This window comes from Pipistrellus kuhlii, unplaced genomic scaffold, assembly GCF_014108245.1.
Source record: "Pipistrellus kuhlii isolate mPipKuh1 unplaced genomic scaffold, mPipKuh1.p scaffold_m20_p_9, whole genome shotgun sequence".
Lineage (NCBI taxonomy): Eukaryota > Metazoa > Chordata > Mammalia > Chiroptera > Vespertilionidae > Pipistrellus > Pipistrellus kuhlii.
Window position 1 is genome coordinate 2,205,011 of NW_023425595.1, and position 27,130 is coordinate 2,232,140.

General features: G+C 51.6%; 1 protein-coding gene across 3 annotated transcripts; it reads left to right on the forward strand.

The window, feature by feature from the left end:
* Nucleotides 1–27,130, forward strand: NAT10 (N-acetyltransferase 10). 3 transcript variants are annotated; one of them, XM_036426667.2, is made up of 29 exons: nucleotides 2–132; nucleotides 2,379–2,500; nucleotides 3,372–3,463; nucleotides 3,895–4,066; nucleotides 5,245–5,367; nucleotides 5,590–5,651; nucleotides 7,270–7,384; nucleotides 7,474–7,581; nucleotides 7,912–8,045; nucleotides 9,090–9,183; nucleotides 9,330–9,428; nucleotides 12,879–13,015; nucleotides 15,617–15,741; nucleotides 16,176–16,326; nucleotides 16,559–16,655; nucleotides 17,256–17,372; nucleotides 18,564–18,665; nucleotides 18,761–18,835; nucleotides 19,482–19,598; nucleotides 20,330–20,463; nucleotides 20,663–20,711; nucleotides 22,469–22,565; nucleotides 22,651–22,761; nucleotides 23,832–24,004; nucleotides 24,491–24,610; nucleotides 24,952–25,050; nucleotides 25,417–25,490; nucleotides 26,204–26,287; nucleotides 26,387–27,130. In XM_036426667.2, the coding sequence occupies exons 2-29, from the start codon at nucleotides 2,393–2,395 to the stop codon at nucleotides 26,493–26,495; spliced, it is 3,078 nt and encodes a 1,025-aa protein (XP_036282560.1). In that variant the 5' UTR covers nucleotides 2–132; nucleotides 2,379–2,392; the 3' UTR covers nucleotides 26,496–27,130. The 3 variants fall into 3 exon arrangements, with proteins under 3 accessions (XP_036282562.1, XP_036282560.1, XP_036282561.1); XM_036426668.2 differs by lacking the exon at nucleotides 2–132 and adding an exon at nucleotides 531–761; XM_036426669.2 differs by lacking the exons at nucleotides 20,330–20,463; nucleotides 20,663–20,711 and having other exon boundaries at nucleotides 1–132.

Here is a 27,130-nt window from a genome sequence, read left to right on the forward strand (position 1 = left end):
GCGTGGCGTGGCGGGGCCGCAGCCGGGCGGAAGCGGCTGTGCCTGCGCGGTCCCAAGAAGCTGCTCCGGAGCACGTCGTCCTCCACGTGCTTCCGCTTGGCTGCCAGTGGAATCCACCAGCTCGGGACGCAGGTACTTCTCCGGGGCGGCGGGGCCTGGGTGCCGGGGTCGGTGTCCTGGGGCCGAGGAGCCCGGCGTCCATGCCTGTGCCCGGCCATGCCGGCTGCCGCCCCGCCGGCGCCCCGGGATGACAGGAGCCTCTTCCCCAACGGGCAGCCACTCGGGCGCTCTCCGGGGTAGGGGTGAGGGTGGAGGGGGGGAGTGTCCCTGGCTCGATTTCCACCCTCCGGGGACCTCTCGCTGGGGGAGTCGAGTTGAAAGGGTGGTGACAGCACCTTCGCCTCCCGCGGACTCGCCCGCCGCACTGAAGCCCGCGCCGGGGACCCGGGGGCCGCGCTGGCGTCCAGCTGAGGCCGTCTGAGTCCAGATCCTCCCACCCAGCTGCTCCACGGCGCTCATTCATTTACACTCCGCGCTCAGCAGTCACACTCAGGACTTCCTTTTGTTTACTAGTACACCCGAAGGCCGCCCGGCGTATGGGTGCTGTGTGTATTTGTTAGACGACAGACGAGTGAATGAAAAATAATCACCCTTTTCCCCCTTCACGGCCTTCCTCATCCATTAAGCATTTCATGGCCACAGTAATATAGGACTTGAATCAGAAGTCAAGACTTTGTCTGGTACTATTCTGGGCCTGCCAGGTAACCGGAGCAAAAAGCAGTCCCAGGAACTGTTATGGATGGGTTATAATGGGGTCGTTCTGTGGCCGGCAGCACAGCCGTCAAGATGGGCAGGTTAGAGAAAACGAATGAGCATGCTCCCCAGTCAGGCAGACTTGGATGTGAGTCCTGTCTCCACAGCTTTTCTTCCTCGGGATACTTGCTCCTTTCCTTATAAAATGGGAACCACGGATTGGGACGTAGTGTTTATAGTAAAACACAACTGCTAAATTCCGTATTTGGGCTGGGGAATTACAAGAACAGTAAAGGCATGCTGAAGGTTCAGTTAATGAGCTTTACATATAGAAGGTAGCAGACACTGGAGTTTCAAAGTAACACTTAAAATTTCATGTTATAAATGTAATTAACATATCGGATGTTTATTTGGTGTATTTATTATGGTAATGATGTGATATTTTATTATATGTAATTACAATAATTTTTGAGGTCTGCCTGGTGTGTGAATTTTAAAAAGCAAAATTCCACCCCCCCCAAGAAAAACAACAACAACAAAATAAGAATCACCAGCAATCTCAAATCTAGAAATAACTACTTTATATTTTGGTGTTTTCTTTCAGTCTTTCCCCCCCTCCTCTTTCTAAAAAATAATACTTTAAAAAAAATATATGTATTTTATTGATTTTTTTTACAGAGAGGAAGAGAGAGGGATATAGAGTTAGAAACATCGATAAGAAAGAATCATCAATCAGCTGCCTCTTGCACACCCCCTACTGGGGATGTGCCTGCAACCAGGGTACATGCCCTTGACCGGAATTGAACCCTGGATCTTTCAGTCCACAAGCTGACGCTCTATCCACTGAGCCAAACCAGTTACGGCAAAAAATAATACTTTTATTTGTTGATTTCAGAGAGGAAAGGAGAGAGGGAGAGAGATAGAAACATGAATGATGAGAAGCATTGATTGGCTGCCTCCTGCATGCCTAGGCACCCCCCCCCCCCCCCATGTATTATGTATATGCATAAAAAACCCAATATTATACTTAATCCTGCCACATTATTCTCTCATGAGCATCTATATCCATATCTGTAGATAACTTCAATGATTTTGAAAAAGTTTTATTGAAAACTGCTTTATTATATCCCATAGATATACCATTATATAGTTCTGGAGGTCTGCTACACAAAATTTGTGCAATGGAAGGGATGGTCCCTCAGCCTGGCCTGTGCCCTCTCACAGCCCAGCTCTGGCTGAGCGTCTGCCCCCTGGTGGTCAGTGCCCATCATAGCTACTGGTCGTTCTGCCGTAACGGCCACTTAGGCTTTTATTATATAGTGTAGTCACTATTTTTTTTTTTTTAACATGGTTTCTGATTTTTTAAAATACTCCTCCATATACTTGTGAATGACAGCTCTCCTGTTGACTTCGCATGTTGAAGGAACATTTTGTTCGCCTCCCAAGCCTCAGTTTCCTCATTTTAAAAAATCAGGGTGATGTCTTCCCAAGAGAGCTGTTTGAGGGCTAAAGTGTTCCCTGTAAATGTGCCTAGAACAGGCTCTGGCCTCACAGGAGTCATAGCTAATGTTCCTCACCCAGAGTCTGGAGCTCATGTCAGTGCGCTTCCTTCCTTTCTGTTTTAGCGATAGCATTCGCCATGCATCGGAAGAAAGTAGATAACCGAATCCGGATCCTCATAGAGAATGGGGTAGCTGAGCGGCAAAGGTCTCTCTTCGTTGTGGTTGGAGATCGAGGAAAAGATCAGGTAAGGCCTGGTGCATGCTTCTGCCTTACTGTGTGTAGTCCCAAGAGTCGGCATGGTACAGGCCCTCTTGGCCTTTAGCACACAGTGACATTAAGGACCCTTGACTGCTTTTCTTGTTAAATGCTTTCTTTAAAAAATATTTTTTTATTGATTTCAGAGAGGAAGGTGGAGGGATAGAGATAGAAACATCAATGATGAAAGACAATCACTGGTTGGCTGCCTCCACACCTTCTACCGGGGATCAAGCCTGAAACCCGGGCATGTGACCTGACCGAAAATCGAACCATAACCTCCTGGTTCATAGGTTGATGCTCAACCACTGAGCAAGACCAGTCCAGCTTGATTGGCTTTCTTTTTTAATATATATATTTTTTATTGATTTTAGATAGGAAGGGAGAGGGAGAGAGAGAGAGAAACATCAATGATAAAAAAATCATTGATCGGCTGCCTCCTGCATGCCCCCGACTGGAGATCAAGCCCGCAATCCAGGCATGTGCCCTTAACTGCAATCGAACCCGGAACCCTTCTGTCCACAGGCCAATGCTCTGTCCACTGAGCCAAACCGGCTAGGAGCTTGACTGTTTTCTTTAAGTAAAATGCCAACTGGGAAATCTTCCTTTATTTATTTGTAAGTGATAAATACTCTGTATTTAGAATTATGAGCAGACAGGTTAATAGCTTTACATGCCTTGAGTGGTGGGTGGTTAAGGGTGTGTGGCTTCTAGTCCCATCGGGAGCCCTACTTGCCTTGTGACTTTGGGCACTTCCCTGGCCCTCCGCTTAGTTTCCACAACTGTCAAAGGAGGTCTTGGGCCTGGGCAGACTCAAGGGTCTCTTTGGGTTCTGAGATTCTGTGACTTCCCTTTGGCAGGTGGTCATACTCCATCACATGTTGTCCAAAGCGACCGTGAAGGCTCGGCCCTCGGTGCTGTGGTGTTACAAGAAAGAGCTGGGGTTTAGCAGGTAAGCTCGGCCCTTTGCGTGCCCGTGCTACCTACAATTCCTGCTCCTTAGTTAAGTTTCAGGAAATTACTTCTTTTCTTTTTGAGCCTTTAATTGTTTTTAAAAGCAGCTCCCTGAGGTAACAAGGTCACTGAGGTTGGTTTCAAGCTTTGGCTCTGGCCAAAAGAGGTTTAGGGACTCTCATTACCCTTTTTTAAAAGTGACAGAGCAGGATGGCAGGGTTCACACCCAGGCTTGCCTCTGTCTCCCTCCGAAGCCCAGCTTCTAAACCACTCTGCTCCAGTGCCGCTCGGGTTTTCTTCACCCTTCAGGGGAGGGGATCAGCCCTACATTTCCAGGTTTCCTCCCAGCTCTAAGCAGGTGATCATTCGCTCCCAGTTCTCTAGCCCCTCTGGTTAACTGGCTCTCATGGGGTGGGGGGGTGATTGCAGCCACCGGAAGAAAAGGATGCGTCAGCTACAGAAAAAAATAAAGAACGGAACTCTGAACATAAAGCAAGACGACCCCTTTGAACTCTTTGTCGCCGCCACAAACATTCGCTACTGCTACTACAATGAGACGCACAAGATCCTGGGCAACACCTTCGGCATGTGTGTCCTCCAGGTGAGTGCCGTCCTCCGGGAGGCTGGGGTCAGCTTCGGGGGTGCTGGGCTGGCTCCCCGGGAGAGCAGTGGGCAGCAAGAGAGAGGATTCACATAACCCCCCTCTCCCAAGTATCATCAGCGGAACACTGGCCACTTTCAAACAGATGATAATTCATCCCGTGTTAAGAGAACAGTTTCTACTTAAAGTGGCACTTGGCTAGGGATACCAACACTGGCAGTGATGTTCTGTCACACAGTCTAACAGGCTAAAGCTGATAAAGAAAGCGCTGTGACCTTCAAGTGACCCCAGGTCTTGATTGGAAGTAACTGAAAACTTTGGTGACCAGTTGGACTTGTTTTAACCAACTGGGTACAGACCTGTGCACTCATGTCCTATCCAGAGTGCCTGACTGGCATCACCCCCACCAATACTCTCCTGCCCCTTCAAGTCCTTAAACTCCCCTCACAACCTCCCCCTACACACACACACACACACAAAGACATTTAAGCACAAATCCCACATTTTGGTATGTATTTATTTACATGTACTATTATGATTACGTACATTGTAAAGCAGACCTTACAACGTATAAATTAAGAAAATCATGACTAGAAGTTCTAATTTCCCCCCTCTGCCGTCCAGTGGGTTGTGCCACCCACTGCTGGCTTGCATCCCACGTTGGAGGCAGGAAAAAGCATTTTGCCTCACCCTCTCTTCATCACTGACCCATAGGGAGTGTTGTTGAGCTCACCACTGTTCCGCTGTTAGCAGTGGCAGTGACTGTGGCTCCTTTAGCAATGGCTCCCCCGTGTGGTGCAGTTGAGTTTTGTCAGTTACAGTTTCCATCTGTAAACATAGCAGAAAATGAATGTGAGATGTTTCTGAAATTCACGTTTGAATCAGTGAAGACTGGAGGATGGCTATCCAAAATGCATATTATCAGAGAGTATTAGAAACACTTTTGACGTGTAAATCCAGGTATCCCCGGGGCTGGGCTTCTGTGGTACCCTAAGTAAGGGTGAGGGTGTGTGTGAGTGTGTGTGTGTGTGTGTGTGTGTGTCCGGTGAGCTGGGTGAAGGGTGTGGTCTTGAGCTTGTACTCCGAAGCCCTCCTTTTACTTCAGCCCTTGGCCGTTGGGTAAACTTCCATGTGGGTACTCTGCATGGCCAGCCCTTTCTAAAATCTCTTTCTTCCAGGATTTTGAAGCTTTAACTCCAAACCTGCTGGCCAGGACTGTAGAAACAGTGGAAGGTGGTGGGCTCGTGGTTATCCTCCTACGGACCATGAATTCCCTCAAGCAGTTGTACACGATGACCATGGTAAGTGCCTAGTAACTTAATGCGGAGGACTCAAATCAGGTGTTTTTACTGTAGACCACTCTGAAGAATTCCTGTTGAGCAGCCCCAGTGAGCGGTCAGCACGGTCTCTGGGCTGAGAGCACTCAGGCTGCAGCTAATGAGAAAGTCACTGCAGCGGCCCTAAGTGTGCCTAGGAATCTCTGAATTTTGTGGATGCCTCTGTTAATGGCTGTTCTCTTCTAGGACGTGCATTCAAGATACAGGACTGAGGCTCATCAGGACGTGGTGGGGAGATTTAATGAGAGGTAGGCTGTAGCACATTTCTCAGGCCTTTATTGTGGGATCCACCGCGGGAGGGATGTTTGGTCTTAGACCCAGCTGAGAGTTGGGCTTCTGTCTGAGGGAGGTAGTACCGGAGCCCAAACGTGAGACCTTGGACAGCAGCAGCTGTGAAATAGCAGAAAGCAGGCAAGTGCGTGGGAAGCTGGGCCAGGAGGCCTGGATTCTGTCTCGCTCCCGGCCCTCACCAAGTCCCGCTCCCACTCCGGCTCTCAGCTAACTCATCTGTCAGAGGGGTGATTTGTCTGGGTCACTGTTTCCCGAAATGCATTTTGCAGAACACTAGTTTTTATTTTTTTATTTTTATTGATTTCAGAGAGGAAGGAAGAGGGAGAGTTAGAAACATCAATGATGAGAGAGAAGCATTGATTGGCTGCCCCCTGCATGCCCCCAACTGGGGATCGAGCCCGCAACCAGGGCATGTGCCCTTGACCAGAGTCGAGTCCGGGACAGGCCGAGGCTCTATCCACTGAGCCAAACCGGCCAGGGCGAACACTAGTGTTCTGAGGGGGACCTTCTGACAAAAGGGTTTTGTGGCCCAGTGTGTCTGGGGAATGCTGGCACTGCTCCTCCTTAATGAAAAGTCACGTTAGCCTGTTGTAGCCTCGGAAAGCCCTGCAGCAGCAGGGCCTGTTGAACGTTTATTTGGCCCGGGGCCCTTTTTTAGGGAACTCCAGTTAGCACCCCGTGAAGCACATTGAGAAGTGGTGGCCATGAACAGGAGGGCTGTTCTCAGCTGGAGCCCTTGGGTGCTGGGGGGATTTGGCAGTGCCTGGAGCCATTTTGATTGTTATGTCGGGCGGGGTGTGTGGTAGAGGGTGCTACTGGCATCTAGTGGGTAGAGGCCAGGGATCTGCTAACCAGCTTAAAAGCCACAGAACAACAAAGAGTGATCTGGTCTAAGATGTCAGTGGTGCTGAGGGTGAGCCATCCTGGCCTCGAGCCTGGGGCCTCTCTGAGACTGACTCCTGGAGCAGGACAGGAAGTTACGCTGTGCTTCCCCGAAGACGGTGACCGAAAGCAGCGTGAGGCCTTTTTCTTGCATCTGTGGGAGAATTTCAAGTTCATAGCCAAATACATGTTTTCCTACATGCAAGAATGTTTATGTTCTGTTTCTTAAGGGAGCTTTCCTGTCTTCCCTTTCCTTTATTCTTTCTTGCTGTGACAGCAGGTAAATCCATTTGTGTGAGCGGTGAGCACATGGGGGTGGGTTTGGAGGTCCCCATTTAAGGGAGCCCTGAGACACCATAGTGCTAAAGGGTGAGGGGATGTGGCCCAGTGGGTTGGGCTGAAGGGTTGTCAGTTGATCCTAGCTGGATACATGGCCAGATTGCAGGCTCAATCCCTGGGGGCATGCAGGGGCAGCTGACCGATGTTTATCTCTCTCCCTCTCCGAAAATCAATTAGGAAAAATAAAAGTCTGTTCAGGTGCCCTGGAGAGGAGCTCTCCTCCCATTGCTATCCGACTGGGTTTTGACTTTCTCTGGATTCTCAGAGACGTGGGGCCAGATGATTAGCCACACTTTGCTGTGTAGACATTGTCCTCTCCCCTCAACATCTCCCGGTGGTGGTTTTGCTCCTCAGGTTTATCCTTTCTCTGGCCTCCTGTAAGAAGTGTCTTGTCATTGATGACCAGCTCAACATCCTGCCCATCTCCTCCCACGCGGCCAGCATTGAGGCCCTCCCTCCGCAGGCCCCGGTGAGTAGGCCTGGGTCCGAGAACCCGGGAAGGCTGCCTTGTCTGCCGAACTCGCCCGTGGCAGTGGCAAACCTTCTCTCCCCTGCTAGGATGAGAGTCTTGGTCCTTCTGATCTGGAGCTGAAGGAGCTGAAGGAGAGCTTGCAGGACACGCAGCCCGTGGGCGTGTTGGTGGACTGCTGCAGGACCCTAGACCAGGTGAGTGGCATTCAGACGTTCCCTGTCCCAGAATACATAGCACAGAGGGGTAACTATCGTGCAGAAAGCCACATGCCAAGTCAAAGCTTGGATCCTCCCTGGGGAAGGCGTATTCTCTTGCTCAGACTCAGCAGGGCTGTTCTGTCTTGTCTGGGTTCACAACAGAAGTCCAGGATTACTTTGCCCCCGCACCCCCAGGAACAGTTCAGGCCTGGGAGAACTGCCCCCCCTTTCATTTGGCCTTGTCATCAGCCTGATTCTCCAGGGGATGGGGGAGATGGCTGGAACTCAGCCTTTCTCAGAGCTCACCTAATGCATGTCTTCCCACAGGCCAAAGCCGTCCTGAAGTTCATCGAGGGCATCTCTGAAAAGACCCTGAGGAGTACCGTTGCACTCACGGCCGCCCGCGGGAGGGGGAAATCTGCAGCCCTGGGATTGGCTATTGCTGGGGCAGTGGCTTTTGGGTAAGGGCTCTGGGGAGCAGGGTGCGGGTTCGGGAGGGCTCAGCGGGCTGGGAGGCCGTTCTGGGGCTGAGCAGGCTCCTGGTGATTTTTCTTGGAGTTCGGTTCCTGTCTAGAAGCAGCAGCACGTTCCCCGACTCTTAGGTGCAAACACACATGTGCAGGCAGACACGGACACACTCCAGGGCCTCTGTGGTGACTTTCAAGTTGAGCAAACACAAAAGCAAAGAAACGCCGGTGAGAAACTAAAATTCCCAGGATATGAGAATGTGTATGACCAGCTTTGCTGATTAGAAAAGTACAAGTTTGACATTTTAATAATTTTGATCAATAGAAGATCTTGTTTGCTTCTGAGGAGCTGCCTTGCATGTGATGTTACTCCTGTCTTTTGCCCTGAGTGGGAGATTCATGCAGCGGCCAGCAGAGTGCCTGCCTCCGACTTCACAGACATAAGCAGTGGACCCAGGAGACGGTGTTCTCCGACACGCGCCCCCTTCCTCGGTGCTCCCTGTCGCTCTGAGTGTTGTCTAAATGGAGGACGTCCCAGTGACTGCTCAGATCCTGAGCAAGTCAGAGCCAGCAGCTCTGGGCTGAATTCAGTTCCCAACTCTGAGTCCTTTGTTCCTCTTGCTGCTCCCAGGGTACCAGCTGGCCCCCTAGTTGTGAGCACCCGTACAGCACAGCTCGTGGTCAGTGTGGTGCCGTCCCTCATCCAGGCACAGGACCGGGAGCAGAGTGCCGGCTCTGCCCTCGGAAGGATGGTCCCCTCAGCGCCTCTTAGTGCGTTTTCACTTGTCGGTAGCTGCCTTCAAGCTGTTAGTGCTTTCCTTCGTTTGGGAGGAAAAAATCCTCATATCCCAGTTGCTTTACTTTTTCTCCTGATTCTTACCCCACCCCCCACTCCCCAATCCCTTCTCCCATCCTTCTTTCGTCATTACCTGTGTGACTGTGACTTGGGCAAACAAAAATGTGTTCTTTTTTTCTTAAGTTCCCTAAACACTTCTTAGATTTCTTAATTACTAAGTGTCTCTTTCTTTTGTTCACTAGGTACTCCAATATCTTTGTTACCTCCCCAAGCCCTGATAACCTCCACACCCTGTTTGAGTTTGTATTTAAAGGATTCGATGCACTGCAATATCAGGTAGGAAGTCAGGCTAAGAGTTACTTTTGGTTGAGGGCTGAGTTTAAATCCAGGGGAGGTCTTCAGATTGCGTGGTCACTTTCTTACTCTTCCATTTCTTAAGCTTGTTGCTGACGCTCGTCCCCGGTTTCCCTCTTCCCCATCAGGAGCATCTGGATTATGAGATCATTCAGTCTTTAAATCCCGAATTCAACAAAGCAGTGATCAGAGTGAACGTGTTCCGAGAGCACAGACAGACCGTGCAGGTGAGGCCCGCTCCCAGCTCTGCGGTGTGGGGGTGTCCCGCTGGCGTTCAGCGCTCCACGGTGTTTCCTGGCACAGTCACTTTATTCCTGTGCCATCGCGTGTCTTTTACACGGTTGTTGTTTTAGGGTAACATGTTCCGGATTTCCAGCCTCTTCTAGAGAAAAACATCCAAACAAACTAACATATGTATGTAGCCAGATTGGCAAGTTGCAGTTCTGACCCATGAAAAGGGAGTAAGTGGGACTGAGAGTATGCTGATCTGCTAAGAGAAGTACAGTTGTTCTGACAACAGTTCTAATTTTGCTTAGTTACAGCGGATTTTGAAATTGTGCGTCAGTAATGAACAGTAACCTCACCATTGCAAAGAAAAACAACTTTGCACAAACGGACTCTGAGCCTTAGTGAGTGGCCTATTTTCCCTTTTAAACCGTCTCACTGAAGGCTGTATAAATCTCCAGGGCTTTGCAAGCCTGAATGGTGGGCACTTGTCTGAAGGGCGCAGTTTTGTTAAGTCGTAGAGAAGCATCCGTGTGACTGGCTTGCAGAAGGGATGGAGGCCCACAGGCCCCTGGTGGAGGAGGCTCTTTGGTTATCGCTGGGGCTGGGTGGGTGGGAAATGGGCAGGCAAACTTGGCACTGTATGCCCTTGACCTTTCTTCCTGTTAAGGGAGCTATGCCTGTGAACGAGGCATGCCCCCCCCCCCCCCCTTTAAAAAATATATTTTACTGATTTTAGAGAGGAAGAAAGAAGGAAATAGAAACATCAGTGATGAGAGAGAATCGTTGATTGGCTGCCTCTTGCACACCGCCTACTGGGAATCAAGCCTGCAACCCAGGCATGTGCTCTTGGCTGAAATTGAACCTGGGACCCTTCCGGCATGCCTTTTTATCAGAGTCCAGGTTATAAATGATGTTAAGTGTTTCTGCTTTTACCTAAGGATCTTAATTTTTTTTTTTTTTTTTTTTTTTTAGAAGGTCTCTTTCTAGAATCTCTCATTCTGTACATTTTTTCCCATTTTGCCTGGTTCCCTCAGCTGAGAGGAGGAAAGACTGATGTTGGGGTGGAGGACAGGCTGCAGGCAATGAAAATGCAGAGACCTGTTAAAACTGAAGAAAGATACACAAACCAAAGAAGGAAAACCTTTCCCTGAAATGCCCTGGCTCAGCCCTTGCTGGTCTTTGGGTTTTTTTTTTTATCACAGACACTCTTGCATACCAGAGACCTTTGTCTCCAGACTGGAGTTCAAACAGAACTGGTGACCTGATTTTATGAGGCTCCATTTACGTTCCTTTGTGCTAGAAATTGAAACAAACAAACAAAACAAAACCAAAAGACAAAAAAACCAACCCACAAAGAATATTAGATTAAAGTCTGCTATGCCTCCTCTAGGGCAGTGTTTTTCAACCTTTTTTGGGCAAAGGCACACTTGTTTCATGAAAAAAATCACGAGGCACACCACCATTAGAAAATGTTAAAAAATTTAACTCTGTGCCTATATTGAAGTAATTCTCTTGAATAGGAATCAAGTAAACACAAAGTATTTTATAATTACTTTATTATGAAATATTAAGTCAACAAAATAGTGAAAAATTATAAAATTCTTGTCTTGTCTGCACCTACGGCACACCAGGCAACATCTTAGTGTGCCGCAGAACAGCGGTTGAAAAACGCTGCTCTAGGGGACTGCTTTCTGCCTTTAAGAATCCAAGACATGGCGCCCCGTTGGGGAAGTATATCCTGCTATTAGAAGAGAGAGGGGTCACTGCCTCCCTGACCCGTGAGCTTCGAGCAATGCAGTTACGGAATGTTACTTGTAAGGAAATGCCTCAGAGGTACAGAAAAACAGAGACCAGCGTAACACTCAGAGGCCCGGCCGTCAGGCTTAAGAAATGCTGTCGTTTTCCTGTTTGCTGTGTTTGTTTCATATGTTAAAAGCCATTTATATTTTTGTTTTAAAGATCTAAGACATCACAGACATAGTTGACGTCCCTCTTGTCCCCCTCCCCTTCCCATTCCCTTCTGTCTCGCCCCATAGTAATTCTATTCTGAGATTGGTGTGTTTCCTTTCAATTCATGTGTTTATACTTTACTACATAATTATGTATCCATAAATGGTAACATGCTATACTTGAACTTTTTCAGCTTGCCTTTTTTTACTCAACATTTGTTTTTAAGAGTTGTCTGGATGGAAGCTTGTAGATCTGGTTGATGTTAAGCCCTGTGTGTATACACTTCAGTTTATTTATGTTTCTAGAAGCGGAATTGTTGGGTTTTAAGGGATATGTAGCTTTCCAGCTTTCTTGGATTTTGCCAAATTCTTCTTTACCAGGCTTGTTAAGAAAATATATTTTTTATTGATTTCAGAGGGGGAGGGAAGGCAGAGAGAGAGAAACATCAATGATGAGAGAATCATTGATCGGTTGCCTTCTGCAGGCCCCTCACCTGGGCATGTGCCCTTGATGGGAATTGAACCCGGGACCCTTTAGTCTGCAGACCTCTCTATCCACTGAGCCAAACCAGCTAGGGCACCAGGATTTTTTTTTTTTTTTTTTTTTTAGTTTTTGTTTCCCCAAGTCCTCACAAACACTGGGTGTTAAAGCTGTTAAGTGTACCTGTGGTGTGGAATGGGATGTCCAGTGGTCTTCAGCATTGCGCTGATCACCAGTGCTGCTGAGGGCCTTTGTTCATGTTAATTGGTTATGGAGGTTTCTCTCCTTATGCCTTTTTGCAAACTAACAATAGGAGGAAACCCTAATGAGACTGAAGGAAGGAGGTGAAGCTTATGGCAAATTTGTGGCATTAGGTGGCCAAGCTAATGATATAAATAAACGTGTGAGTGTGAGTGTGTGTGTGTGTGTGTGTGTGTGTGTGTGTAAACGGGGATAAGTCTTAGAAGTATCCCGCTAGTGCAAGGAGACAGGGCCTTTATGATGATTAGTACCAGCCTGGTGCATGGTACCCAGCACATAGTGAATGCTCGAGAAATCAACATCCTTCCATTGGGCACCCCGAGGGCCACGCTGTGCCTCTAGCTCACTGACTGAGAGAGGCTTTGGGGAAGCATGAGAAGACAGAGGACACAGGAAAGGGAGGCACCACCTGCCACACGAGGCCGGGCACCGTGCAAGGACTTGTACAGATTCACCTGCTTTTCCTCCCAAGCAGCCATCAGATAGGTATCGCCTCCATTTTGCAGGGGAGGAATCGGGCTGTCTGTGAGTAAGTGGCCCGTCTAGGGCCACACAATTGGGCGTTGAACTGTTTGAACCCAGGTGTCTGATTCCAAGCCCAGTAGAGTTTTGCCTGGCCAAGGACACGTGGGAAGGAGGAATGAAAGAAGGGAGTGGGAAGGGGGAGAGAGGAGAGAGGCCTTCATGATGCCTCAGCCGGGACCACCGCTGGGACACTAAGTGGCCACGCTAATGACATGAACATGTCTTTCCCCCAGTACATACACCCCGCAGACGCCGTGAAACTGGGCCAGGCCGAACTTGTTGTGATTGATGAAGCTGCCGCCATCCCCCTCCCCCTGGTGAAAAGCCTCCTGGGCCCCTACCTTGTGTTCATGGCCTCCACCATCAACGGGTAAGGCACCTTGGGGTGTGGCCATCGCTCTTGTTGTAGGTTCTGGCACATTAGTGGCCTGTAACGAATGTGGCCGGGGTGGGTAAGTCTGTTCCCAAAGTCAGTCTTTGGGGCTGCTTCAGTCTCCTAGGCCTCTTGCAAATGGGAGCTGACTTCTTAGTTAGTAATCAGCAGTAGCTCACCGCTGGCCCGACATGAAAGGGGCTACACAAGTCTGAAAAACTCAGGTGCGAGTGTCTCTTTCTGTCTGTAGGCCTGATCAAGTTGTTAGGAGTATATGGATGGCAATACCAATGCCTTAGACCTTAGAATCATATCAAAACGTGGTATTAAAGTCACCACAATTAGCATAAGCCAGTGGGCTTCTCATGGCTCAGATTTTTTTTTAAAATTTTGAAATATTTAGTTCACGTTTGCTATAGCAAATTTAGGGAAAACAGATAGGCAAAAAGAAAAGTTACCAGTGATGCGGTCATATAGGGGTAGCGTCTGTTAGAATTTTGGTGTACATTTTCTGTGCATTTATTTTACCTTTTCATTTGAACAAGAACATAAACATAGTTTATATGTTGTTTTTAATTTGCTTTTTTCCATAACTATGACATTTTCCAGGTCAGTAAATACATAACTTTAATATTGGAAATATTTTGATATGTTAGTCACATCTTGCAAAGATAATTCTATTATAGATTTATTATTGTGATTGCTTTACTTACATTGAAAATCTTTAAATAAAGTGGACTTTACTTTTTTTGATAACAGCTTTGCTGAGATATAATTTGCATACCATACAATTTACCCATTTAAAGTGTAGAATTCAGTTGTTTTTTAGTGTATTCACAGAGTTGTACAGTCATTACCAGTCAGTATTAGAATATTTTCATTAGCCCAGAGAGAAACCCCATGCCCTATAGCTGTCAACTTCCAGCCCTCCCTCCCCCTTCCCCAGCCCTAGGGAACCACGAATCTACTTTTTGTCTCTGTAGATTTGCCTGTTCTGGACATGGCTTATAAATGGCATCATACAATCTGTGGTCTTTGTGACTGGCTTCTTTTACTTAGCGTAATGCTTTAAGGTTCATCTGTGTGCTTTGTATCAGTATTTCATTCCTTTTTCTGGCCAAGTCATAGTCCATTGTATTTACAAACATGTTGCTTTTCCATTCCTCTGTTGATGGACACTGGGGCTGTTTCTGTGAAGAATAATGCTGCTCTGAACGTCAGTGTGCAGGTTTCTGTGTGGACGTGTTTTCAGTTTTCCTGGGCACCTACCTCAGGAGTGGAGTTACTGAGTAAAATGGTAACTTTCTGTTTAACCATTTGAGGGACTGTCAGACTGTTTTCCAAAGCAGCTGTACCATTTTACACTCTCACCAGCAGTGTATGAAGGTTCCAGTTTTTCTATATCCGTGCCAGCACCTGTCATACGTCTTTTTGACTATCGCCATCTCAGTGAGTGCGCAGAGACATCTTACATAGGGTCCTCGGTGCATTTCCTGTGGCTGGTGATATGGGGCATCTCAGGTGCATGTTAGCCATTTGGATCTCAGAATAAATAGTTGGTCAGGTCCTCTGCTCATTTCTAGTGGGCTGTGTTTTTCAGTCGAGTTGTAAGGGTTTCTTATACTAATATAGTCTAGACACAAGCCCTTCATCAGATATACAGAATTTTTCTTCCATTCTGTGGTTGTTGTTTTTTTTTGTTGTTTTTTTTGTCACTTTCTTTATAATGTCCTTAGAAGCACAAAAGTTTTTAGTTTTGTTGTGTTTATTCTTGTTTTTGTTTTTAAACAAGTTAAAGGGAATTCTTTTAAGGAAGTTTTGCTGTGTGGAGTGGAGAGGGTGAATAAAATACTTCACAATTCTGATTTTTTATCATTCTTTAAAAGTAGTAGAGGAAGTATGCGTATACTTCCTCTTACTCAAATACTACCTTTAAGCATTATAATAACAAGTACTACAAAACGTAATATAAAAGAAAGCCTGCTTAGCAGTCTGTCCTCTGGTCACTTGTGCTTTCGTCCAAAGACAAGACTGAAAAGTGCTGGTTCGGTGATCAGATTATAGTTGATTTCCCTTCCCACCCCCAATTCTTTCCTCGTTGTTTTATGTCACCTTTTCAGTAAAAGTAGTAATTGGAAGAATTACTTGGGTGATGGGTTTGTTGAATCTTGATTTTTCCAAACTGGATGTTCTCTGTTCATTCCTTCAAGCTGTTGCTTCTAACAGCAGCTCTGAGTAATTAACCATTTAACAGTCTTTTGGTTTCATTATAGGCTTTGCTCACATAGCTTTTCAGTCCTTATTTAGTCCAAAGCACCATCCTGTGTGGTGTATGGAATAGTCCCCTTGTGAGGACGTGGCTAACAGAGGTTGAGTTCCCTGCCCAGAGTACTAAGTAGACGTGGCTTAGTACTCTGGGTGAGCCACTGTGCCCCTGCCTCCTTGGGCGCCTGTGCTGTCCAGGAAGTTCAGGGGTGAGCAGGGCTGTCCTTGGGGAGCAGGAGTCTGCTGTTGCCGCAGGATGAGGAAAGGGGTTCTTGTTCCCCCTAGAGAAGGGATTTGGGACTCGTGCCTGATGGCCTTTGCTTTTGCTCCTAGCTATGAGGGCACTGGTCGGTCACTGTCCCTCAAGCTAATCCAGCAGCTCCGGCAGCAGAGTGCCCAGAGCCAGATCAGCACCACGGCTGAGAACAAGACCACCACTACGGCCAGGCTGGCCTCAGGTACCTGCAGCTCGAATGCCCTGCAGCACACAGCAGCAGGTCCTTTTCATTCTCGCGGGGCCCTTCCCCTCGTGCCGTCATGGGTGGTACCAACCCCCCCCCCCCATCGTCAGGCTCACTCCCTAAGGCTGGAGTTGCCTTTCTCCATGGCGGGGCCAGCCAGTGACCAGAGGGGAGCCCGACAGGCCTTCTGGGGGCTGGGCCCTTGTTTGTCCCCATCTCAGGGCGTGGCTGCATTGACTTAGCGAGAGCCTTTGGGACTGTGTGGCAAGCTGCACATCCGCCAGAAAAGCTTCGAACCACTCAGTTCACACTCTCCAGCCGTGTTTACGTGGGCGAGCCGTGACAAAGATAAAGTAGGACATTTGCCCCGCTCTTTTAGACAAAGCGCATGTAATAACTGTTTCTCACTGTGTGTGTTTTTCGGGGAGCAGCGCGAACGCTGCATGAGGTTTCCCTGCAGGAGTCGATCCGATACGCCCCTGGGGACGCGGTGGAGAAGTGGCTGAACGACCTGCTGTGCCTGGACTGCCTCAACATCACCCGGATCGTGTCGGGCTGCCCCTTGCCGGAAGCCTGCGAGCTGTATCCTCCCGGGCCCTGTGCCCTGCGAAGGGGAGGGGGCGATGAGAGACGACACGGGTTTCGACTCTTTGTTTTATGGCTGCTGCTCTGGGGAGCACTCAGTTTCCCGCTTTCCTTCCCGAATGTGTTTCTGCTCAGGACACGGGGTTCCTCTTTCCTAGTGACCCTCAGAAGTGGGATGTCCGGTTTAGGGGTCTCTTTGCTTTGTTTTTGGGCTTAACTCTAGTCCCAGCTACTACGTTAACAGAGACACCCTCTTCTGCTACCACAAGGCCTCCGAGGTTTTCCTGCAGCGGCTGATGGCCCTCTACGTGGCTTCTCACTACAAGGTAGCTGCAGCCAGCCCCTGGGTGAACTTCCGTCCCGACAGTCCCCTCTTACCCAGCTTTTCACACCTTCTCTTACCCAGTGGAGTGGCTCAGGTGACCATTCCACCGGACTGAACTGTCCTGACCCTGGCAAGGGCCAGTGACCTTGCTGGAGGGTTGCATCGCCCACTGTTGTTGAACTGGAGAAGCGGGAAGCATTCTGGTTCTTGCCCGTCTGCTAAGCTGACAGGCTCAGAGGACAGTCTTGTTATACCTCTAGGCTATTTTTAAGGAGCAGCCAGTCAGAAGCTGGGATGTTTGAATGTCATACAAACTGAAGGACACGTCGGAAAGGATGTTTTTTGAGTGTGTAGGTGGTGTTAGGAGTGGTCACAGGCTCTCTCAGCTGAGAAATGGATAGTGCCAACTAAGCAGTTCTTCGCCCGCCTGCAGCCTCAGCACTGGTGGATGGAGACAGCAAACACTGGAGACGGAGTCCCACTCGGCTCATTTCCAAGGCTCTCGCAGGGCACTGTGCTGGGTTTGGCCGGTCCCTGGCTGGGGAAGGTCGTAAAGGACACACAGAGGAGCGGTTCTCCCTGACCTGTGTTTTGCCCACAGAACTCCCCCAACGATCTCCAGATGCTCTCCGATGCGCCTGCTCACCATCTCTTCTGCCTCCTGCCCCCCGTGCCCCCCACCCAGAACGCCCTTCCCGAGGTGCTTGCCGTCATCCAGGTACGGAAACGGAGGTGTCCTGGGGCACTGAATTTGGGAACCACTTAGGTGTTGAGGGTTTGTGGCTCAGTAACCGCGGTGGAAGCTGTTGATTGCCGGAGGCGATGAGGGTGCACGGAAAGAAAGCACCACGGACAGAACCGTAGGCCCCGCGGCTCATGGGCGGGTGGAAGTCGGCATTGGCTCCTCCTAGGACAGACTTGTTTGTTTTCCTCCTTCGATACAAAAGCAGTACATGGCACTTACAGAATTAGGAGACAGGAAACGTCGATGAGAGAGAAACATCAACCAGCCGCCTCTTGCACATCCCCTACCGGGGATGTGCCCGCAGCCAAGGTACATGCCCTTGACCAGAATCGAACTCAGGACCTTTCAGTCTGCAGACCGACGCTCTACCACTGAGCCAAACTGGTTTTGGCAAGGAAAATGGTGTTTTTAATGCCTGGCTGTGTTTATGCATTTCTATATTATTTTTCCTGTTCATAAACATGGGATCATAGTGCTTGGTAATCTGCCTTTTTTTTTTTTTTGCAACGTGTCAAGTATTTATATAATAATTGGTATGCTTTTTTAAAATAAATTTTTTCTTTTTTTAGAAAAAGGTATTTTATTGATTTTTTTACAGAGAGGAAGGGAGAGGGATAGAATTAGAAACATCAGTGAGAGAGAAACATCGATCAGCTGCCTCCTGCACGCCCCCTACTGGGGATGTGCCCGCAACCAAGGTGCATGCCCTTGACTGGAATTGAACCCGGGACCCTTCAGTACAACAGGCCAACGCTCTATTCACTGAGCCACGCCAGCTTCGGCTGGTATATCTACTTTTTAAAGGCTGCATTGTATTTCATTATATGCACGTGCCATGTTGTGTTTGACCATCCCCTGCCGGTACCTGAGTCACGGTGAATTTGCACTCTTTGGTGCAGAGCTGCGTGAGCTGCGTCTCAGTGGGTGTGGGCACATGTATGCCAGGAGGATGTCAGCACTCTGCTTGGTCAGTGACGGTGTCAGGCACCCACGGGTGTGGTGATGAAGCGTCCATTGGAAATGGATGAGTCAGTTACAGGGTCAAGCCTGACCTGGAGTGGGAACAGCTGGCCTCGTCAGAGACTAGCGGACGTTGATGCCGTTCTGTGCGTGGGCTGTGGGCTGGGCCGGCCTTCCTGTCTGCACTGCCCGCTTCCCCCGCAGGTGTGCCTGGAGGGAGAGATTTCTCGCCAGTCCATCCTGAACAGCCTGTCTCGAGGCAAGAAGGCTTCGGGGGACCTGATTCCGTGGACGGTGTCAGAACAGGTGATGTGCTCTCCCGGCCTGTCGGTGGGAGCGAAGCCGGCCCTGTCGCAGGGTGTGTTGTGTCGCTAAGTTGCTGGCTTGTGTCTCCCACACAGTTCCAGGATCCGGACTTCGGTGGCCTTTCCGGGGGAAGGGTGGTCCGCATTGCCGTTCACCCGGATTACCAAGGGGTAGGTAACGTGTCCTCCGCCCTCTCACAGCTGTGCTGCGGCTGTGTGAACGGGAAGCGGGTTGAGGAGCACGCAGTCAGGCTCTCCTCTGCTGTGGAGTGCGGGGACCGGGGGCGGGCGGACAGGATGATTGTACGGGCTCGCTCTTCTTTGTTGTGAGGACAGGGGACCTGAGAACCAGATCTTTTTGTAATCGCCTCCTGTCTCTTAGAAATCCCCATTGAGGCGGTAGCTGGAGAGACATCAGGTTTGGGCTTGTTGATCTGTGGACCAGAAATCCCAGCCGGCCTTCCTCACGCTCAGAGGGGCGATGGGCTAGAGCAGGGGTCCTCAAACTTTTTAAAGTGGGGGCCAGATCACGGTCCCTCAGAGAGCTGGAGGGCCGGACTATATGAACTACTAATTCCTACTGTAACACCTCGGCTGTGCTCACTGCCCAAAAAACCTGGCGGGCCGGATCAGACTCCTCTGCGGGCCGCATGTGGCCCGCGGGCCGTAGTTTGAAGACCAGTGGCTGGCGACCTAGAGACTAGCGGTCGCCAGCCACTGGTCCGCAGACTGCTGGTGGTCCGTGAGGTCCAAAAGGTTGGCGAAGGCTGGACTGGAACATCTCTTTCTTGGCCGTTCCCCCCGTGCCTGCTCACAGATGGGCTACGGCAGCCGCGCTCTGCAGCTGCTGCAGATGTACTACGAAGGCCGATTCCCTTGTCTGGAGGAGAAGGTCGTTGAGACGGCGCAAGAAATCCACACCGTCAGCAGCGAGGTAAGCAGCGCTGGCTGCATGGGTTCCTGGAGGACCCTCCCTGGTCCTCGTTAGTGGCCTGGGCCCTGTGCACAGTAGCAGGTACAGAGAGCTTTGGAGAAGTTGCTGCTTGCTTGAGCCTAACAGTTGAGATCTTCAGATCAGCAGCATTAGCATCAGCTGGAAACTTGTTAAAAATGCAAGTTCTAGAGTCAGATGCCCGGGCGAGGCCCAGTAACGTGGTCTTAACAAGCTCCCAGGTGATGCTGGTGCAGGTTCAGCTTCAAACCACCCTTCCCGGTCTCAGCCCAGGGCCCGGCCCCGGATCTGTCCTTCTTGGGGAGCGTGTTTAACATGGAACTGGGATGCTCTCTGCACACATGTTTGAATTCACTGTGCCCTTGGTGGTCTGGGGAAGGGGTTATATTTATGGTCAGGCTCAGAGGCTTGTCACTTACCAGGGACAGGCCTGGACCTTCAGCCCCCACCTCTGGGACCCAGCCCTGTCTGTGTGGGAACCTGCTGGCGTGTCTAGACCGAGTGGCTCTTCTGCCTGCTGAGCAGTTCATGCTTACAGGGGTCGGTGTGCCCAGGAGTGAGCCCAGACTCACTGGTGCTCCTAGAGATTGAGAATCTTGGGAAGGAACCAGGCAGCCTGTCCTGCTGTTGCTGCTCAGTCTGGGCCGGGAGTGCAGTGCCCGGGAGGTCACTGACCTGGCTTCCCCTGCCGTGGGCTGTTCCCCCGCCTCCAGGCCGTCAGCTTGTTGGAAGAGGTGGTCACCCCCCGGAAGGACCTGCCTCCCTTGCTGCTCAAACTCAATGAGAGGCCCGCGGAGCGCCTGGATTACCTGGGTGTGTCCTATGGCCTCACCCCCAGGCTCCTCAAGTAAGGGTTTGCCTTTCTCATCCCCGGCGCAACCTTCTCCCCCTCCCCGCCTTGGAATCTGAGAATGAAGTTCTGGGGCTGTGCACCTGGGTGTTTGTTCGATGTGTGTTGACTCCCTGCCCTCCCGGCCCTTCCCAGCTTGTTCTGTCAGCTGCTCCTGGAGGGCGCACAGTGACCTGCTCTCTTGGCGTCTTTGCAGGTTCTGGAAGCGAGCGGGCTTCGTTCCCGTTTATCTGAGACAGACCCCGGTGAGTGGGCGCCTAGCCGAGCGGGGTGAGGGTTTGTGGTTATAGTGGGGACAGGTCTGTCCTTGCAGAGCCCTGTGCCCCGCTGGGTGCCGAGCAGGTGCCCCCACCTTGAGGGCCAGAGCAGCCGCCCTCCCTGACAGGCACTGCGCTGCTCCCCTGGCGCTGGGGCTCTGCTTGACTGTGACATCGCCGAGGCCCTCTGCACTCGCTCAGCGCTCTGGAAGCCTGTAACCTGGGCCTCCTGGCTTTCTTTAAAAAGAGAAAAGTAGTTTCAGGGAAGAGTTCATGGCAGAGCCACGGAAGTGTGTGTGTGTGTGTGTGTGTGTGTGTGTGTGTGTGTGGAGTGTGTGACTCAACTACCCAGCCAGGGCCCTGACAAGGAAACTTTTCTCTGAATATTTCTGAGGGGTGGTTGGTTGAATCTGAAGGTAATATGAGGGCCGTGGTGCTTTTGTTCACAGAATAAGTAATGACAACTATGAAGGTAGAGACTGAGGGTGGAGAGAAGAGGGTGAGAGCTTGCAGTCCTCAGTGTTCAGAGCAGTGGTCGGCAAACTCATTAGACAACAGAGCCAACTATCCACAGGACAACATTTGAAATTTCTTTTGAGAGCCACATTTTTTAAACTTAAACTTCTTCTAACGCCACTTCTTCAAAACAGACTCGCCCGGGCCGTGGTATTTTGTGGAAGAGCCACACTCAAGGGGCTTGTGAGTCGCAGTTTGCCGGCCACGGGTTTAGAGGAATGAGGAGCAGCCGGGGAGACTGAAGGAGCCACCTTGGTCCTGGGGAGAGAGTCGGGGTTTGGTGTCACAGGCTGAGGTTAGCCAGGGCCTCAGGAAGGGGAGTCAGGAGCGGTGGCCACCTCATCCTTCCCAAGGGGGAAGGTAGGGAGTGTTGATGCGGAAGGTGTTGGCTGCTGGTTGACCTGGGGTGGGAAGAAGGAAGTTCTTTTCTGATTGCCTCAGTCTTGCAGTGAGAGGAGGTCATCAGCAAAGAGGAAAGGGTGCTGGAGGCTTGATTTTGGAGAGTACAAAGCCAGTATGCCAGGGCAGTGCCTATTTGAGAGGCCGAGCTGGGATATACTCTTAGAGTCGACTACAAGGATCATTGAGCTCAGTGTGGCCTCAGCGTGGTCTTGTGCTGTGTGCTGCCATTGTGACTGGATGCTGGCGTCTTGTTACTCGAATGTTGAGATCTGTTAGATATTTTTACGGTCTGGGCTTTGCTCTGTAGTAAATGGAACCACCTGTGGTCACCGTGTGAGCATCTAACAAAGCCTGCTGTTGCACACTGGTTGCCAGCGTGGAAACCCTGGGTCTCACACACCAAGTTTGCTGTAAGGCACTGAAACGCGGTGATTGGCTCTGTGTGGTTGGAGAGAACGGGAGGTGAGGGAACAGTCTGAGCAGATGCGTTACGCACAACAAAGAGTGCAAAGCCAGTGTGCCGGGGCAGTGCCCATTTGAGAGGCTGCGCTGGAGTTTAAGCTGTGGTAACTGCGATCATAATCTACCTGGTGTGAGCTGGTGGCTGACTTCTGGGGTCCAGGGCAGAGGTCGTGCTCTGGAGATCTGAGCAGCCCTGCTCTGTTGCCATGGCGTCTGCTGGGCAGTGTGGGAAATGATGCCACATGAGAATGGAAGCGAGTGCACTTCTGGGAGCTCCATGCCGTTCCCTCCGAGTTCTTACCTTATAACAGTGACAGCGTTCAGAGGGGTTCTTGGTGCCAGTTAGGAATCTGTATTTTCCAAAGAACGACCTGACGGGGGAACACTCTTGCGTCATGCTGAAGACGCTGGCCGAGGAGAGCGAGGCTGAGCAGGGGGCCTGGCTGGCAGCCTTTTGGAAAGGTGCGTCTGAGTGGAAGGGAGACGGCGGGTGGCTGGGGGCTGGGGGAGTGGGGGCTTCTGGACCTCTGACTGGTTGCACCCACAGATTTCCGCAGGCGCTTCCTAGCTCTGCTGTCCTACCAGTTCAGCACCTTCGCTCCTCCCCTGGCTCTGAACATCATTCAGAACAGGAACATCGGGAAGCCCTCGCCGCCGGGTGAGCTGGGCAGGATGGCGCGGGGCTAGGCGTGGGCTGTGTGGGAGGAGGATGTGGTGGTCCCAGAAGAGGGAGGGCCTGGGGATGGAGGCACCGGCTCTAGGCCTGCATCTGCTGCCCACCCTGCTCAGCTGCCCTCTTCTGCCGTGGGCACCGTCACCCATGGGAGCTGTCCACATGACAGGACTTGGGGTGTGATCTGACTTCAGAGGTGTCAGATAAGGCTCTTCAGCTATGGGTCATGGAACCCGACTTAAACCCTGAGCAGCAGGTAACCGCTCGGTGCTGAGGTGTGTCCTCACGTGTGGAGCTGTGGAAGGAGAAGCACAGGGAGGTGTGCTGGGGATGACAAATCCTATTGGAATATTTAAAATCCCAGAAAATAGGAAGGATCACATTAACACCTGTGGGCTCTTTTGGCACGTTGTGTTTGTGTATGTGTGTGTTCTTTAAAAAAAAAAAAAAAAAAAAAAAAATATATATATATATATATATATATATATTTATTATTGGTTTCTTAGAGGAAGGGAGAGGGAGAGAGAGTTAGAAACACCGATGAGAGAGAAACATCGATCAGCTGCCTCCTGCACACCCCCCCACTGGGGGATGTGCCTGCAACCAAGGTACATGCCCTTGACTGGAATTGAACCTGCGACCCTTGAGTCCGGAGACCGATCTCTATCCACTGAGTCAAACTGGTTAGGGCGTGTGCACGTTGTTTTGCCATTTCTGTTTTGGAAAAGCTGCTTCTTGAGCTGGACACGCTCTGGGAGGCGGGGTCCTGGGAAGTGACAAGTGGGAAAGGGTGTTAGATCCTCTCCCCTGGGCCCCGACCTTCCCTTGACCTGGTGTTGGCTGGAGCCCTGTGTGAAGGCCCCACACCAGCGGTCCCCTCCCTGCGTGGCCCAGGGAAGGATCAGGCTGCCTGGGGCGGCTGGTATGGTACATGGGGCGGGGGGCAGGCACTCCCCGGAGGCCGGTCTCCCCATCTGCTCTGGCTGAGGCCCGAGGGGGAGCAGCGTTTGGGTGCCCTGGGGGCTGCCTGACCCACCTGGCTCCTGCACCTGCAGCCCTGCGCCGGGAGGAGCTGGAGGCGCTCTTCCTGCCCTACGACCTGAAGAGGCTGGAGATGTATTCTCGGAACATGGTGGACTATCACCTCATCATGGACATGATCCCGGCCATCTCCCGGATGTACTTCCTGAACCAGCTGGGGGACCTGGCCCTGTCCGCCGCCCAGTCGGTAGGTTACCTGCTGCCGTGTGCTGGTCTGGAGCAGTTCGCACGCGGGATGTCCAGATGAATGCTTTGACGTAATTTTGTGCATTTAACTTCTCGAGATTCCGATAGGGGCTGGGTGGTGGTCTCATGCCCTTGTGGTACAGGTGGGAACCCTGAGGCTCTGAGTCCTGAGCCCGGCCACACAGGTAGCAAGGATGAGCTGTTTTCGAGCCCACATCCCCTCCCTGTTGCCTTCGCTCGCTCCATCTCAGCAGAGGCCGGGAGCACCCACACTTCTCCGCGTAGCTGTGAAGCAGCTGTTTTTAGGATAACTCAATTTGGGGGCTTTAGGAGAGGGAGCACTTGCCAGTAGTTTCAATAACGGGGCGAAAGAGGATTTCAGAATCACTGTGGTGGTTGATCGCTGTGGTCAAGGGAGAGAGCCCTGTCTCTGCTTTGATGGGCCAGGGCCTGCGCCGCGGCCACTCTGGGACTCTCCATCCTGCAGGCTCTCCTCCTGGGGATCGGCCTGCAGCACAAGTCAGTGGACCAGCTGGAGAAGGAGATCGAGCTGCCCGCCGGCCAGCTGATGGGGCTTTTCAACCGGATCATCCGCAAAGTCGTCAAGGTACCTTGGCCGAGGGCGGGGTTTTGGTCCATTCGGAATAATGCAGGAACCCGCTCCCTGCCCCAAGAGGAATAGATTTTAACATTTGGCCACATTTGCTGCAGATCGTCATACACACACACACACACACACACACACACACACCCTGAGGAACCGGGGCTGCAGCCCTATCTGCAGTGCTCTCTCCAGAGGCCACTGCTGGGGCCTGGGTCTGCAGTCCGTGTTTTTAGACTCCTTTTACCATGAACACATGCTCCTCAGCTGTGTAGCTTGTGCCCAGGACAGGGTTCCTGCTGCTGCTGCTGCTGCTTCATCTCTGCTTTCTGGCCGTTGCTTTGCAGCTATTTAACGAGGTGCAGGAGAAGGCCATTGAGGAGCAGATGGTGGCCGTGAAGGACGTGGTCATGGAGCCCACGATGAAGACCCTGAGTGATGACCTGGTATGCCGCCTCCGAAGGCCTTGCCGGGTGCCGAGGGGGCGCCCTGTCCCTTTTAGCGAGAGTCCGCGGTGCTCACTGCGCCTGGTGGTGTTGATCTTAGGTGTGGGCGACCTTCCCTCCCCGTGTGTCCCTGCCCTGGGTGTGCCGAGCACCGGGCCTGCTCTGCCTCCCACTGAGGGATGTGTGTGCGCACGCAGCCCAGCTGCTGCTGTGAGCTCGTTGGCCCTTGTAGGCTTCTCAGATGCACCCTGTGCATTCATGTACATTCAGTGGAGGGGTGGGAGGTGTCTGCTCATAGGGGTGATATTCTGCCATTTGTCCCCTGCTTGACTCTGACCTGCTCTGTCTCCGGGCTCTTGCCCGCAGGATGAAGCAGCAAAGGAATTCCAGGAGAAACACAAGAAGGAAGTGGGAAAGCTGAAGGACATGGACCTGTCTCAGTAAGGCCCCTCGGCTGCCCGGGGGCAGCGAAGGCTGCGCTTTGGCTTCTGGCCCCTGGAGAACCTGCCCGCAGGCCTGTTCCTCCTCCGGCCCGGAGCCCTGGAGGCTGTGTTCATGGGGTCACCGTTAGCAGCACTAAGAGCTAAAACCTCCTCCTCTACCGTTTGCTGTGCCTCTGGCCTCAGTCCTGTAGTTGCTGGGTCATGGCTGATGGTGACTGTTGGACACAGGAAATGGGGAGGTCCCTGGGCAGGTTCAGGCTCTGTCGTCAGCTGTGCAATGTCAAAACCTCGACTTTCCAGGACTGCTAGCTTCCCCAGAGGTGGGCGAGGTGGGGCGAGGCGGGAGAGGCACAGTCCCAGGGTTGGCGGCACGTTTGGAGGTGGGAGTGAGCAAGAAGTGGTGGGGTGACAGGAGGCTTCTCTGGTGGGCAGTTAATCAGAGTCGGGGAGAAGTTGGGTGCTGCCTTCAGTGCAGGACTGTCCTGTCACAGCCCCGTCGGTGGCTACTGATCTCCGCCCCCTGCAGTGCCTGTCCTGTGGGCCTGGCTCAGGTCTCAGGCCTCTGCGTGCTGGCCTCCCTGCTGCTCAGCGCTGATGCAGCTCGGCCTGGCTTTGGGGCAGGATGTGCTGATAGGAATGCTGTCACTATCCTGCTTTAAGCATTCCCCGTTTCTTTTGAGCCGGCTCTGATATTTTTTTCTACTTTTTAGGTACATAATCCGTGGGGATGATGAAGAGTGGAATGAGGTCTTAAACAAGGCTGGGCAGAATGCTTCGATCGTCAGCCTGAAAAGGTGGGGCCTCCCGTTGGACAGACACACTCTGGCCATCTGACAGGTGTGAGGTCCGTGCACCTTTCGTTCTTTCTCTCACTGCTATTCTTTCCCCTCCAGTGACAAGAAAAGGAAATTGGAAGGGAAACGAGAACCCAAGCAGAACAAAAAGTTGAAGAACAGAGATACGAAGCACAAAAAAGACATGAAACTGAAGCGGAAGAAATAGTGAAGAGAAGCGTGGGCCTCAGCAGCTGACTCGGAAGGAGACACCGACTCTGCCTGGACTGGGCCGTGGCCCCGTGGAAGGCAGCGCGAGCCCGTCAGCCGGAGGCCGGCCTGGACTCCCTGTGCGCCTGAGCGTGGCCTTAAGCGCTCGCTGCTGAGCCGTCCGCAGGGACCTCGCCGGGGGCCAGCCTCTGGCCCTGCCGGGTCTGTCTCCTCCCCAGCCTGGCCTTCCTTTCCCATAAGTCCATGTTTTGTGTTGGGTCCAGCTTTCCCCTTTCCCACGTGTGGGAAGCCACACTGGCTCGTGTCCCTCCTCAGGTGCCGAGTGCGCCGTGTGGCGATGCCCGGGAGGCTGCCGCCCAGCGCGGGGCCTCGTCGGGGGCTTGTCCCGGCCCCTGGCCTGGGCAGTGGGACGGTGCCGTGGACGTGGGCGTGCTGCCACCCTTCACTCCTGGCTCCGCGGCGGCCGCCCAGAGCCCAGAGGAGCCCGCCCTCCTAGCTCAGGAAGGATGTGGCTTTTGAGTCCCCAAACTTTCTGCTTCATCCATTTGGGAGAAAACTTTGGGAAAGACCCCTTTCCCAGCAAGGGTGAGGGACAGAGGGCCTATTTTTAATAAATAACATCTAGAAAGATGC